This window comes from Pteropus vampyrus, unplaced genomic scaffold (genome assembly GCF_000151845.1).
Source record: "Pteropus vampyrus isolate Shadow unplaced genomic scaffold, Pvam_2.0 Scaffold171, whole genome shotgun sequence".
In the NCBI taxonomy this organism is placed as follows: domain Eukaryota; kingdom Metazoa; phylum Chordata; class Mammalia; order Chiroptera; family Pteropodidae; genus Pteropus; species Pteropus vampyrus.
The window spans coordinates 664,783-681,208 of NW_011888952.1; the positions used below are offsets into that span (position 1 = coordinate 664,783).

Consider the following 16,426-nt stretch of genomic DNA (forward strand, 5'->3'; position numbering starts at 1 on the left):
TGCCAAAGCTATTAGAGAAAGGGCCAAGAACAGAATCTGGAAATGCCCACTGGTAAGTGTCCTGTGCAAGACATGGCAAAGTCCTTACCCTTACGGTGCCTTCAGAACTGAGCTGTTTCCGAGGTTTCTCAGGCTCTGCTAGCCGCCCATCTGGGTAAGCATGGCGGTAAAGACATTTGCTTCCAAATGGGCAGGTCCCCTTACCTTGCTCAAAGTATTTGCAAGCTTTTTTTCTGAAAAGCAGAAAGAAAAAAGATGGTGGGCGAATCCAGGGTACAGATGAACCACTGCCTTCCTCCATCCCTGCCTATGATGCCAGAATTAAGTCGACCTCACATTAGAGGTAGGGAGAGTGAGGCACAGAGGTTGGGATGTTGATTTCCAAGCTGGATAATGTTCCCACTGTGACGTGTGGCCTCACAAAGATCATAACCTGTATGAGGACTTTTGAGACTGCAGTGCTCCAAAATGACCACAAGGAACGCAGGCTTGATTGCTCCTTTGGGCCAGCTGTCACGGGCTCCAATGTCAATGTTCTGAAGCTGAAGCTGGGCTACTTGCCTCCACCCAGGCACATTTCCCTTCCTCCTGGCTGGCAATGATGTCAAGATGACCACAGCCCTGACTTAGGAATCACAGGGAAAGCTGTGACTTTTAGCAGCTGCCTAAAGTTACAGGTCTCATTCCAATTTTCCTTGGTCTCCACCCTCTAGAGCAGGGGTTCTTAACTATGTGCCATAGACCCCGCCCCAGAACAGCTTTTAAATGCATAAAATCAAACATAGGTCTACAAAATATAGGTTTCAAAAATTAAATTTTTTTTCTCCGACCTATACCCACAGACCTCTATGTTAAGAACCCGTGCTCCTGAGGAAATCACAACCAGAAAATTCCTGTTTCTTCTTGCTCAAATGAAATTTTCAAAAATCCCAAGTTGAAGAAGAGATGCCCAAAAACCCAGAGGGCCACCTGAGAGTGCTGAGGAAGGGACGCTGCAGCAGAAAGAAAGCTAAATCGCTGCAGAGGGTGGGGCTACTGCCAGGACAGCTGGGGCGTGGTGTTGGCAGATGACAAGAAAGGGGGACTCCTTGAATCCAGTGTTCCTCAAACAAGGGGATGGCAGGAAATAGTGGTGAAGGTCTCGGAGACAGACCTCAGAGCAGCACAAAGAAAGCTCCCTAACAACTGTCCGCAGAGGGAAGGAGCTGCCTTGCTTGCCTGGGTGCTACTCCCACCAGGTCTGATTCCAGCACAGGTAGCTGGGGAGTGGATTCAAACAGGTGTATGGACCAGGCACCTTCCATGGTTCCCGTGATCCCAAGAGCCTGAGAAGGCTTTCAAATGACTGCTCAAGTAGTGAGTTCTTACCAGAGTCTGCCAGACACTGGCTTTAATAAACTCATCAGGTTCAAAAAATTATTCTCTGGTCCCTTCCCCCAAAATTGTTCTTTTTTTTTCTCCCAGCCTTAACTGGTCACCAAGAACAAAAGCCTTACAGAGCACCCCCGAAATAAACCTGTCCTTTCCGATCCCACACTGCTGAAACTGATAGGGATGCCATCCTCTGCTGCCTGCCTGTCACAGACATTTCTTAATTGGCCTCCCTTCTCAGCAGGTTCCAACCTCTTCACACTTCCACAGAGAGTGTCTCCAAACAGTGGGCCACCTGTTTTGTTCTCTTAGACTTGACTCTAGTCCATCTACCCCTATGGTTGTAAGTCCTGCCACTTCCTTCTATATACCACCTCTTTCAACCCCAGTGACCACTCCCCCTGTTCCCTAAACACAAAATTTGTACCATCCTGCACCCATGTCATTCTATTCACCCACCTACAACCTCCAACACACATGGAGAAGCTAATCATGCTTCATGGCGTTCCCCAACACTCCCACGCAGGTGGATCCAAGTGCTTTCTCTGTTGTGATATCTGGCTTGGGCCTCTCATGCATCTGTTGCCAGGAAACCTGTATCATAATTGTCTTTTTGCAATTTCCCATGAAATTATCTTACTAATCTCTATTCTATAGCCTCCACTGGTGCTTAGCTTGAAGGTCCCTGGCCCGTAGCGGTGCTCAGTAAATGTTTGTGGAATGCATTAAAAAAACAGCCATCAATGGAGACTAGAGCCAGGAAAGACCCAAACAATAATAATGAGAATTTTTAGACAATGCTAGCAGAGTTCCTTCCTACAGGCTGGATCCCTCTGCCTTGCCACTCCTGCCCTCTGGTGGACACTTGATAACACAAGGGAAAAATAGTAAAACAGGAACATACCAAGCCTTTAGTAAATAATTGATATGCAGCTTAAGGGAACCATTAAAAAAGGTAACATAAAGAGATCTGCTTTTAGTAAGCGTCTACCAGAACCAATCCTCCTGCAAATAACTAGAAACGAATATTCTTTAAAAAATATTCGTTTTTTTAAAGAATATTGGAGGTACTGGAGAATGAACAGCAGTAGGAGGATTGTTCAAGAGATTAGACAACTGGAGGAATGGAATGGCAAGAGGTGAGTTATCTTTTCAGAAAAAATAGCTTTCAGCCTAGAGTGGACCAAAGCCAGGTGTCTATGTAGAGTGGCTAAAATTGCAGTGGAAAAATCCAGGCTTTCTGGCCTGAAGGACCAAAGATAGTTGGAAGAAATCAGCCACTGGAAAGTGAGGCAGCAATCCCACAAAGAAAGGGGCCTGAAGGGGGCACTCCAAATACTGTGCATTAACTCCTTCGAAATCTCTGATCCACCTAACCCCTGACCCACACATCAATGAGGCAGGCTCAAGGCAACTCAGCTAAGGATAAAAGGCAACTCAGCTAAGGATAAAATAACTGAACTGAGATTTGAACTGCTGCCCAAGAGTTCTGAGTCTAAACTATGTATCTGCCCATTAAGACAAAAACATCAACCCTTTCTAGAGGAACCTAACAGAAACCAGAATCTCTAAAAGGTAACATTTACAATGTCTATGCTACAATCCAAAATGACTCAACTTATGAAGAATCAGGAAAATATGACCAGAGACCAACTTCAAGATGACAAGGATTTCAAAGTAGCTACTATAAATGTGTTCAAAATAATGAACAGAGAGGGAAAAAAGAATGAAAAGACATGAACAGAGCCCAAGACCTGTGGAACAAAATATCCAAAAGTTTATCACATGTAATTAAGAGTCCTACGAGAGAGAAAAAAAAAAGGTAGACCAAAAATTCCCTGAATTTGGTGAATGACATAAACTTACGGATTCAGAGAAAACCAAGCAGTACGATATGAAGAAAACCATTCCTAGGCAAAATATCAAACTACTGAAACCCAAGAGAAAATATTGAAACCACCCCAGAAAAATGACATATTACAATTTGAATCACCACTGCCTTCTAATCAAAAACTACAGTGGGTAATAAGCTCCTAGACACTGGTCTTGGCAATCTTTTTGGATTTGACACTAAAAGCAAAAATAAACAAGTGAGATTACCTCAAACTAAAAGCTTCTGCACAGCAAAGGAAACCATCAACAGGCAATCTACTGAATGGGAGACAATTTTGCAAATTATGTACCCGATAAGGGGTTAATATCCAAAATACATAAAGAATACATACAACTCAACAACAATAATAGCAACAATCCATTTTAAAATGGGCAGAGGAAGTGAACACAGACATTTTCCCAAAGAAGTCATACAAATGTCTAATAGGTTCATGAAAAGGTGCTCAACTTCACTCTCAGGGAAATGCAAATCAAAATCACAATGAGATATCACCTCACACTTGTTAGAAGAGATATCTGCACTCTCATGTTCATCATAGCATTATTCATAATAGCCAAGATATGGAAATAACCAACATGTCTGTCAACAGATAAATGGATACAGACGATGTGGTGTATATGTATATAATGTAATATTCAGCCACGAAAAAGGAAATCCTTTCATTTTGCGACAAGATGGATCGACCCTGTGAACGTTATGCTAAGTGGAATAAGCCAGAGAAAGACAAATACTGTATGGTATCACTCATATGTGGAATCTAAAAAAAAAAGTCAAATTCACAGAAACATAGTAGAAAAGTGGTTGCCAGAGGCTGGGGAAGATGGAAGAAACAGGGAATGGCTGGTAGGCAGCCTGATTATAGTGCAACAACATTTGCAAAGAGCTAAAAGAAACTATTAAACTAGAATTCTACTATTAAACTAGAATTCTATTAATTGAAAGAGGAGGCAAAGATGGAAACAGAACTGATCAGACCAACATATTCAATGAAAATATCCTTTAAGAATGAAAAGCTATTTCTAATAGAAAAAAATCATCACCAGCAGCTCAATAAAACATTAAAAGCAGTTCTTGAGGCTGAAGAGAAATTATACCAGTTGGAAGGAATTTTATACCAAACAACAGGCACTGGAAATAGTAAATTTTTTTTTCCTCTGAAAAATACACAAGTTTTTAAAGGCAAAAAGTCCTATTACCTAATATGTATATAAAATATTACATCCATACATTATAATAGTAAAGTTTCAGGGTACATAATCTACAAGTATCACTTGCCTTTCTATACACTAACAATGAACTATGAGAGAAATTAAAATAATCCCATTTATAATTGCATCAAAAAGAAACACCTAGAAATAAATTTAGCTCAGGTGAAAGACCTGTAGACTGAAAACTGTAAGACAATGATGAAATAAATCAGAGACACAACTAAATGGAATGATACCATGTTCTCAAAGATTAGAAGAATGTTAAACTGTCCATATTACTATCCAAAGCAATTTACTGATTCAGTGCAATCCCGATCAAAATTCTAATGGCACTTTTCATAGAAATAGAACAATCAATTCTAAAATTTGTATGGAATCACAAAAGACTCCAAATATCCAAAGCAACCTTGAGACACAAGAACAAAGTTGGAGGCATCAAACTTCCTGGTTTCAAGCTGTACTACAAAGCTACATTAAATAGTACAGTAGTAGTAGCATAAAAACAGACACATAGATCAATGGAACAGAACAGAGCTCAGAAATAAACCCACACATATACAATCAATCAATCTATGACAAAAGAGCCAAGAATATACAATGGCGAAAAAAAGTCTCCCCAATAAATGGTGTTGGGAAAACTGGACAGCCACATGCAAAATAAAATCAAACCACTTTCTTACACCATACACAAAAATCAACTCAAAATGGATTAAAAACTTGAACATGAGACCTGAAACCATAAAACAGGGGATAATAAGCTTTTAACTCAGACAAACAAGGCCTGAGGATATAATGTAAAACATGGTGATTATAGTTGATAACACTACTACATAATTGATATTTTCTATCAGAGTAGAACTAAAATGCTCTCATCAAAAAAAGATAAGTGAGGTGATGTGTTAATTAACCAAATGGGGGGAATCTTTTCACAACATATATCTAATCTCTATGATGTACACTTTAAATATCTTAAGTTTTTTTTGGTCAATTATACCCCAATAATGCTGAAATTTTAAAAAATTACATTACCACCCTGTGGGGGTTCTAAAGTATATATACACTGTATCTAGTATAAAAGATGGTAATGAGATAACTGCATATTATGTAAGACAGTAGGAATATGAATTCTGACTGAAAAAAATTAAGAGTATATTGTAGGCCCAAGAAAAACCATTAAAAAAAGATAAACTAAAAAGCTATCAGTTAAAATGGAACTCTAAAAATTATTCAGGATAGCTAGCAGCTGGAAACACCATAGGTATCAAAATGGTAAACAGGCAGTCCCTGCTTTGTACAGTTCTGATCTGCATTAATTTCAGTTACCATGTGCTATGGTTTGAATGTTTGTAGCTCGCTAAACTTCATGTTGAAATCCTAATGCCTGACATGATGGGAGTAAAAGGTGGGACCTTTAGAAGGTGATTAAGTCAAGAGTGTGAAGCCCTCAAGAATGAGATTAGTGTTCTTATAAGAGACCCCGGAGAGCTCTGTTGCCCACTTCCATCCACCATGTAAGGTCATAGTGAGAAGGCACCTAGCTACGAAGCAGGAAGTGGGTCCTCATCAGAACCCAATTGTGTTGGCACCTTGATCTTGCTTGGGCTTCCCAGCCTTCAGAACTGTGAAAAATAAATTTCTGTTGTTTATAAGTCACCCAGTCTGTGGCATTTTGTTATAGCAGCCAGAATGGACTAAGACACCACATACAATGAGTCGAATAGTAGTGGCCTTCAAGATCTGCCAAAATCCTAAGCTCTGATACGAGTGAATGTGACCATTTTCTGGAAAAATCATCTTTGCAGATGTAGTTAAAGATCTCAAGATTACTCTGGATTAATGGGAGGGTCCTAAAACCAATGACACTTGCACTTACAAAAGACAGGAGGAGGAGAAAGAAAGGAGAAGTTAAAGGCAGAGAAAGGTGTTATGCTGCCACCTGCGAAGGAATGCCAAAAACTGCCAGCAGCCACTAGAGTCTAGTAGAGAGGCATGGAACAAATTTCCCCAAAGAGCTTCCAGGAGGAGACAACCCTGCCTTGATTTTGGACTTCCAGGCTCCAGAACTGTAGGAGAATTTCTATTCTAAGCCACCTAGTTTGTAGTAATTTGTTACAGCAGTCCTCGGAAACAAATCCACCAGGGTTTAATTAAATAACACTTGTCTTTCAACATGGTTCAAATTTCAATTAACACAATACATTAATATGAATGCTGCTGATAGCTCTTCAGTTCAAATCACTATATAAATAACAAATGTGCAACATGGTCAGTGACCAATCATGTAACTTTCTTCCAAAGTCTGTTGGTAACTGGTCACTATACCTTTGTTACTCAGTTTACAGACAGCAAAATGTATAGATGTGTTGCCTCCTTGTTTCCCAGTGATAAACTCACATGACATTTTACGAAAACGGATAACTGAAAAGAAACTGGCCAACAAAGATAGAAGTGCAGCAAAGAAATGGAAAGTAGTAATGCTGGAAGTGAAATTTGAATTCTCACCTCTTCACTCTCACAGCCACATTATATCCAATGCATCAGCAATTCTTTTAAACAGATTCAGCATCCGATCACTTCTCACCACCTCCATACCTGCTACGCTGGTCCAAGCCACTGTCATATCTTATCTGGATTATTGCAATAGCCTAACTGGTCTCCCTATTTCCACCTTTGCCTCCTCTTTCAATATGTTTTCACTGGATCAGGCAGTGACCCTTTTAGAATATTGATCAGTTCATGTCACTCCTCTGATCAAAACTCCTAGGATAGCTGTTCATCTCATCCAGAAAAAAAGCCTAGCCCATCCAGTAACCTACAAAGCCCCACACAATTTGCTCCTTGCCCTGCCTCAGTACCTCGTCTCTTGTCTCCAGTATTCTCTCCAATTTGCTCCTCTCATCCAGCCACTCCCTACTGTTCTTTGAACAAGATAGACGTACTTCAGCCTCAGTCTTCGCAGTGACTGTCCCCTCCATCTCGAATGTTCTTATTCATGTCAACTTGGCTTGCTGTCTCACCTCCTGTAGGTCTTTGCTCAAACATCACCTCAGTGAGGCATTCTCTGGTCTCCCACATTAAAACTGCAACCACCTCACGTCCTGTCGCCCATTCCTGGGTACATTTCATTCCTCAGCTCTAATCATCATCTAATATATATTTTCCTTATTTTTTATTCTTATTTTCCTTCGCTAGAATGTGAGCTGCGTGAGGGCTGGGATTTTTGTCTGATTTGTTTCGTGCTGTATCCCTAGCAACTAGAAAAGGCCTAATACATAAATCTTTAATTGATTCTATTGAATAAATGAATGATTACAGATGACAAGTCGACTTCAACACCAGAAACAGGATTTCAAGGGGGTATCACTTTGTTTAGAAACTAAACAAGTCCACTACACCACAGCTTTGCTGATCTCTGCATCTCCAAAGCCCAGCATGATGCCTCAGAGAAGGAAGAGACTCTGAGTGGCCACAGACCAAGACCACATTCTTGGGAGAGAAGGGCAGGCTCTGCAGGCAATGACAAAGACGAAACAAGAACCTAGGCAGGCACCAGGATCATGCTTGAACCCAACAAACTTACCCCATTCCCTGTTTGAAAGCTTCAATCAACTCGTTCTTTTTATTCTGATCTTCTACCCAATACACACTTGGAATTACAAACTCTGATATCACTCGGCATTCTGGACAAGACCTGAAATAAGAATCGGGTTAGTATGGAAGAGATTAAGTTACAAATTCAGTGCATACTCCACCACTAACCTCTTGCTCAAATGCATAACCACTCCAGGTATTTCCTAACCAAACTTATTTACTGTTAAAAACATGTTTTCTCAACAATAAAAAGACTACCTAATTTTAAAATGGACAAAGGATTTGAGTAGGCAATTCTCCAAAATGGCCAAAAAATCACAGGAAAAGATGCACGATATCATTAGTTATCAGAGAAATGCAATTAAAGCCACAATAAGATATCACTTCACACCTACTAGAATGGCTAAAGTGAGAAATAAAGACAATAACAAGTGTCAATGAGTATGTGGAGAAAATGGAATCCTCATACATTGCTGGTGGAAATGTAAAATGTTTCAGCCACTTTGGAAAAGACTTTGGCAGTTTCTGAAAACATTTAACATAGAATTACCATATGACCCAACAAACTCCACTCTTAGTTATCTGCCCAAGAAAAATAAAAACATGTCCACACAAAAACTTGTACACAAATATTCACAGCAGCACTAGTCATAATAACCAAAAGATGGAAACAATGCAATGTCTGTTAACTGATGAATACGTAAACAAAATGTAGCTATCCAGACAATGCAATATTATTTGGCTATGAAAAAAAGGAGTGAAGTACTGGCACATGCTATAACATGGTTGAACTCCAAAAATATCATGTTAAGTGGAAGATTCAGCCAGACACAAAAAGGCCTAATAGTGGACGATTCCACTTATACGAAATGTCTAGAATAGACAAATCCACAGGACAGAAAGTAAATTAGTGGTTGCCAGGGGTTGGAAGGAGGGAGGAATGGGCACTGCAAACAGAGGTTTCTTTTTGAGATGATGAAAGTGTTCTAAAATTAAATTGTAATAGTTGTACAACTCGGTGAATATACTAAAAATCACTGAATTGTAAACTTTTATCTCAATAAAGCTGGTATTTTATCACACAAATGAGTGACTTTAGGCAAGTTACTCGAGCTTACCATACCTCAGTTTCCTCATCTGTAAAATGAGAACGATGATCATAGGGTCTCTGACAGAATTATACATTAATGTATGTGACGTTTCTGAAATAGTACATAGCATGCAGTAACTTCTCAATAAGTTAGCTCTTCCTCCCCACACTGGTCCACTGCAGAATGTTAAGAATCCTGTGTTGGCTTCATGGAGCATATCCTATGTACTGGACATTACATGAAGTGTTTTACACACATTATTTCATTTAATCCTCAAATAATCCTATTTTACATATGGAAAAAAATGAAGCTTAAAAAGGTCAATAGGCAATTGGCCTAAGGGCAGACAATTAATAACTGTGAGTGCTGGAGTCAAACAGGCCAACGCCATTAACACCTCACAGAGATGATCCCTGCTGAGTGCCCCTCAATACCCTGAGAGCTTGGCAGGAACTGTTTTCTCAACAATAAAAAGAATTTCAAAAAATTTCAAAAGAAAAGGCACTTGGGCTCAGCACAGTAGTGGGGCCCAAGTTCACACACCCAGGGGCCAGGACTCACCAGTTATCCTCTGTACCAAAACCCCTCTGAAGACAAAGGAAGGCTTAAGAGTGGACGGAAGGTCCCCAATCAAACTTTTCCCCTCGCTTCTGCAGCTAAGAGTCATGCTGTACTTACTTAATGATTGGGTTCTCGAACTGCTTGGCACACCTCCACTGTCGGATGCAGGACAAGCAGTATGTGTGATTGCAGTTGGAGAGAATTCCAAATCTCCTCTCAGAAGCGGATGCCTTCTCAAGGATCACTTCCATGCAGATACTGCACACTTTGTCCTGACTTGCCTGGAAGGCAAAGGCCTTCTCCATCTCGTGTTCGAATGTCGACATGCAGATCTGAAGTACAGAGAGGGAGGAAGGAAACTTTTTTAGGTTCTGGAGCTGCCAGCCACACTGCCAAAACCAAGATCAGGAAAGAACACCAGGATGTGGCTGCTTTAAGTCAGGGCCCAGCAATCCCTGGATTCAGGACACAAAGCTCTCTTGGATCACAAAAAGGACTTCAAACCATCACTGGCCCAGCCCCTTGCTTTCCTAGCATAATATGGTCACCTCCAATTTAGAGCAGAGACCAGAGTTCCCAGAAGATAACTCTGTGGGAACTGCTGTGGGATCACAGAGTTCAGAAGGACTGGGACCTGGTCCCTTGGCTCCTCTGGGCACCAGCTTTCTCTACTCTGAACTGCACCAATACCAAAAATGCCAAATAATCCTTAACTTGAAATATCAGCGGGTAGTATAGAGTTAGAGTTACGCAAGCAGTACCACTTCTTCTCAAGAGGACAAATTATGTAATGAATTCATATGAAGTATTCAGTAAGCAGGTACTGAATACTTCTCATGTACAGCACTGTATATCAGGCATTGGAGTCAATGAAAAGAGTATGAAGACCTAGACCTTGGGAGCTCACAATGGACACGGATATGAGATAAATCAACAAGCACAGCACAAAGACCCTGATCCATCTGGGTGAAGAGGAAAGTTCTAACTCTGCACTCACCTGAACACCCCCATGGAAGACAGTGGAGGGTGGCAGACTCAACCCCCACATACCGTGACCTCCTCCTCATCCACTCAAATGCTACTGCTGTGGACTCCTCCCTTTCTCTCTTACTCACCTTCAGAGTCCAGTACGAAGCACTAAGACCAGTGTGAGGCAGTGCTCCTAAACACTGGGGACCTAATGACCTGGAAGGTCCCTTCAACACTTGGCTTCTCAGATTCCATGACTTGGACTCTCAAATTGTCCAGAACTCAGCCTGCCTGGATTGTAGCCACAATGATATATAAACCTAGCGAGGGAAAAAGCCTATGTGTGACAGACACACACAAACCATGCTCCTGTGCTAGATTTATTATTTGAACTTTGCATAGCTTTATGTTTCTGATGTCTCTTCCATTTTTCTTTATTCTAAATAATCAAAAATTGGCGAAATAACAATAGGAAAAAGGACTTGAAAATAAGGTACAAATATTTAACGAACATAATGTAGATATCATTGGCAGAAAGATGCTTACAGAAATACCAACAATTTTGTCACATAGTGCATTTCAAATTTCTAAAAACGAGTTCATACAAAGGCTTGCAACTTTACCTTTTCATGAGCTTTTCTTTGTTCTGGGTCAAAGGGGTGCAAGACTCGTAACCTACAGATTTCACACACTTCTCCATGCAAGTAGACACAAGCATCCTCAAATCGGCACTCTCCGGCGGCTGCATAGGGGCATAGCTGCTGCTCACTGCTGTAGGAGCTGCTGGCTTCTAAGTCATCAAGGCCACTCCTGATTGCATCTAGGTAGGAATGTGGCTTCATTTCTGGGCTACTCTGAAGGTCACTGCCACTTCCTGGATTATTCACCACAGTTGGGGAAGCCTTTTCTTCAGCCATGCCAGAAAGATCTTAATACAAAACACAGAGCATACACACAAATGAAAACTGGCCCAACCATTCTGGTAAGCAGTATTAGTCAAAACCTAACAGGTAAAGCAACTTTGACCTTGGGAATTTCACTCTTGGGGTCATATAGGAAAAAACAGGCCAAGAGGGAAAAATAAAAAGAGTAATATAAAATGTTCACAGTGACATTACTTATAATCATAATTAAAATCCAAAAAACATAATTGGCAACACAGGGAATATATTTATACAGAAGAACACTAAAGTTGTTATTTAAAAATGGCAAGTATGGAAATGTCAACATTTGGACCAGTTAACACTAAAAAAATGTATTATACTTTTCAGGTAGGTAAGTAGACAGATTGACAGAAAGAAAGAAAATAAATAGATAATAAATAGATAGATGTAAAAGTCAAAGGGAATTTAGAATGAGGTCAATAAAATACAGTGGTTTCCTTCACACCAGTAAAGTTATCTATCATGGAATTTGCCTATCTTATGCTGCACGATTCTGAGAACTAAAATAAAAATTCCTTCACCTGCTGAGAACTAGCCAATAAAAACGACTTTTATGATTTGTAGCTTTCTTCTTCCCCAAACCCCATTCCAGAGTACAGACCACTCCCCAAACCCCGTTCCAGAGTACAGACCATTCCCCAAACCCCAACACACTATTCTATTACCAACGGTGCAACCTAAAACGCCACTGTCTCAGCACAAGAACTAAGGCTATAAATTGACCTAAAGTGAAATAGTGATTGATACACGTTCTTTATCAAAATATATAGTTTTGAAATGAACAGCTTGAGGCTTCTCAGAACCGGGCAACCACTTTGTGCAGAGACAGAAGTTGCATGTCGACAAAAAAAGTCACTGTTTATATTTTGCCAGCTCAGTCTTGGACATAAGGTTAAATGTATTATCTAAAGCCTATTCTCAGGACAGATCTGGTGTCTCTACATTCAGACGGCCTGGAGGGGTATTAAGTTAGCAGTGAAGGCCAGAAAGGAACATCAAGAACAAGCAAGACTGCTTTTCAAAAAGAGGCAACAAAAGGATTCTGCTCACTCACTTCGGTCTCTAAGTACCAATGTTCTCTTTTCACGTTTCCCAGGCTCGTGTAAGTTAGTTTTCACAATAGATGCAGTAAGGTCGGAAGGAGGGTGAGGACTGTGGAAACTTGGGGAGGGCACACTGTGGGGCACAGTGCCCATAGCACCACCAGCCGCAGCAGGGGGCCTCGTGTGATCATATCTAAACAAAACACACAGCACATGCGTTACGGACACACTACAATCACATGACTCCCACACTGCCCAGACGTGGATTGTCCTTCCTTCTACTCCATTTGTGGAGGCAGAAAATGAAACGATCTTTTCCCATATTTTAACTGATAAAAGGCTTATCAGTTAAAAACTGCCTGGCAATTCAGAGTGAGTGGTACATTGTAGTCTATCACACTTAAGTGTCCTTGTAGGACTTACGTGGGACAGACATACTGCCCCAGATAACACAATGAGACCCTGAAAATTTCAGACATATGTTGAACTCAAATCTCCTGACTCCCAAACTAGTGTTTTGGGCAGGAGTTCATACAATGTTAATGATGGCGAATTTCACATCTGGAAACCGGCCTTTCCTGGGCGGTCTCTCTGGGGTACCCACTGGCAGGGGGAGGGCAAGGTCAGCCAACTTCCATCATCTACCAGGTAGCCAGAGGAAGAACTGGAGGGAGCTTTGCAGCCCAGAGAACAGAGCAGCTCTTCACTACAAAAGGACAGGAACAGGTTTTTGGAATATTTCCCTGTTTAGAAGTTATACAAGTTGCCTACAGATGTCAGAGGAAAAAAGGAAGACTCCATGCACTTAAATGTTCAGTGCAGGGGTACTCACAGCAAAAAAACTGGAAGCCACTTAAATGTAGAAAAAGTTAATAAAATGATGGTCTGTTAACATTACGAAACATAAAATTACAATTAGGAGATAAAGTAGCAGCACAGGAAAAAGGTTATGACATGTTCAGTGGGGGGAAAAAAGCAAGATATAAAATCTTATACATACTATGAGTGCAATTATAATTTAAAAGAAACTCACAAGAATAAGGCCTTAAAAGTGATTTTGAAAATTAAAATTATTTTTAGGGTATTAAAATTGAGGTTTCAAAATTATTTACTATACTTTTTATAATGTTGTCATAGTACTTTTAAATTTAAATTTTCCCCTCAGCAAGACCCATGTTCCAAATGAAGGATCTGAATCCCTGATAGTATTAAACTCAGTATAACAGTTGGGGGAAGTTTCAGGGTTCTTGCCTGCAACGAGTTCCATAGGCGCAACAGCCCTTCTGATAGTATTTGCAGATGGTGGATGGCTTGCTGTTTGCCAAGTCATGTGAAAACAGGCATTGGTTTCCTTCCCGACACACACCATGCATAAAATACCTGAAGAGACAAAAAGAAGCATAAAACTTTAAGGAGTATACTTTCTTTTATAAAGTCAACATATTTTTTAACCTAGCATACAAATACTATTATGCATATTTTTGTATCAAGGCTCTATCAAACACTGGAGATATACATATTTTCATGATTCTAAGACAGTGATTTTATTTATTTTTTATTATTACGCTTTTATTTATTTTTAATTAATTTTTTATGGTGACATTGGTTAACAAAATCCAATTAAGTTTCATCTGTACACTTTAACAGTAAGGCATATATATATTTACACTGTGTGTTCACCTCTCATAGTTAGATTTCTTTCTGTCACCACATATTTGACCCCCTTTATCCCATCTACCTCTACCCTCCTCCCATCCCCTACCCTCTGGTAACCACTAGTCTATTGTCCATGTCCATGAGTCTCTGTTTGTCCTGTTCATTTGCTGCTTTTAGGTTTATAACCCACATATAAGTGATATCATGTGATTTCCAATTTTTTCTGTCTGGCTTATTTCGTTTAGCATGATTATCTAGAGGTCCATCTATGTTGTTGCAAATGGCAGTATTTCATCTCTTCTTATGGCTGAGTAATATTCCATTGTATATATGTACCACAGCTTCTTTAGCCAATCATCTATCGTAGGATGCTTTGGTTGCTTCCATGTCCTGGCCACTGTGAATAATGCTGCTGTGAACATTGGTGTGCAAATATCTTTTTGGATATGGGTTTTCAAGTCTTTGGGGTAAATACCCAGTAGAGGGATTGCTGGATCATATGGTAGATCAATTCTCAGTTTTTTGAGGAACCTCCATACTGTTCTCCATAGTGGCTGTACCAATTTGCAGTCCCACCAGCAGTGTATAAGTGTTCCTATTTCTCCATATCCTCTCCAACATTTGTTATTACGTGTCCTGTTGATTATAGCTATTCTAACAGGTGAGCATCTTTTCAAATATTTGTTGGCTATTTGTATGTCCTCTAGGGAGAAGTGTCTGTTCAGGTCCTCTGCCCATTTTTTGATTGGATCGTTTGTTTTTTTGTTATTATTGAGTTGCATGAGTTCTTTGTATATTTTGGATATTAGGCCCTTATTGGAGGTGTTGCTTGCAAATATATTTTCCCATTCGGATGGTTATCTCTTTACCTTGTTGACAATTTCTTTTGCTGAGCAAAAGCTTTTTAGTTTGATGGAGTCCCATTCATTTATTTTAGCTTTTACTTCCCTTGCTTTTGAGTTCAAATTCATAAAATCCTCTTTTAGTCCAAGGTCCTTGAGTTTAGTTCCTACGTTTTCTTCTACGCATTTTATTGTTTCAGGTCTTATATTCAGGTCCTTAATCCGTTTTGAGTTAATTTTGGTGTGTGGTGATAGACAACAGTCTACTTTCATTCTTTTGCAGGTGGCTTTCCAGTTTTCCCAGCACCATTTACTGAAGAGGCTTTCCTTTCTCCACTGTATGTTTTTGGCTTTTTTGTCGAAAATTATTTGCTCATGTAAATATAGATTTACTTCTGGACTCTCAATTCTGTTCCACTGGTAAGACAGTGATTTTAGATGCACCACAACTAATTCAATGACAGTTTTTCTGGAAGAAAAATGATCCCTTAAATCTCTATTTAAGATATATCTTCTTGATTTGAGATATGTTACACATGTAAAACATGAGCCTCATAAGTGAGAAAATACTCTTTGAAAAACTGCTCTCTCTTTCACATAGAGCTTATAGGATATGGTGTAGTGGAGTCAAGGAGACCTGGGTCCAAGATCCAGTCCTGCCATCTACGAGCAAGTCACAAAACCAACTTCTCTGGGCATCATTACCTTTATCTATAAAACAAAAATTACACTGCCTACTTTCCGGGGTTGTGGTGAAGATCAAATAAGATACTGTAGCACCAAAAAAAAAAAAAAAAAAGTAAATTACACACAAACACGCAAACTCACACACATGCTAGTGTCCACTGAGATGTCCAATTCTGGCCCTGAAGGAATAACTGGAAGGCATTCTTATTCTGTCCAGATTAGAAAGACCTGGTTGAATAGTCAGAGCCAACGGTAAAGAGACTCTAGAGGGACATGCCTTGGTATTAAGAGTAGATAAGTTCTAAAGTAATGAGTATTTTAGACACATTCTAATAAAGCTCAAAAACAAACTTTGAAAGGATCAAACTGATAGGAAATAATTATTGTCAGCCAAAACACTTTAGCACTCTTTGAAAGAAGACAATAAAATTCAAATGCTCAAAAATAAAAAATTATCAGACATGACGAAAAGCAGGCAAATGGACCCACAACCAGAAGAAAAAAAATTAGTCAATAACAGAAATGACAGATGATGGAATCAGCAGACAAGGAATTTAAAAATGGCTATT

General features: G+C 39.8%; 1 protein-coding gene across 2 annotated transcripts in view; it reads right to left on the reverse strand.

Annotated features, from left to right (window-relative positions):
- Positions 1–16,426, reverse strand: part of MKRN2 (makorin ring finger protein 2) — a 36,194-nt gene that overhangs the window by 1,545 nt on the left and 18,223 nt on the right. Inside the window, exons 2-7 of one of the 2 annotated variants that reach the window (XM_011370545.2) lie at positions 13,924–14,052; positions 12,684–12,865; positions 11,309–11,613; positions 9,834–10,048; positions 8,054–8,164; positions 89–233 (exon numbers count right to left, since the gene is read on the reverse strand). In XM_011370545.2, coding sequence (XP_011368847.1) covers positions 89–233; positions 8,054–8,164; positions 9,834–10,048; positions 11,309–11,613; positions 12,684–12,865; positions 13,924–14,052 — 1,087 coding nt within the window. The remainder of the gene's footprint in view (positions 1–88; positions 234–8,053; positions 8,165–9,833; positions 10,049–11,308; positions 11,614–12,683; positions 12,866–13,923; positions 14,053–16,426) is intronic. The other variant, XM_023536908.1, reaches the window with a different exon arrangement.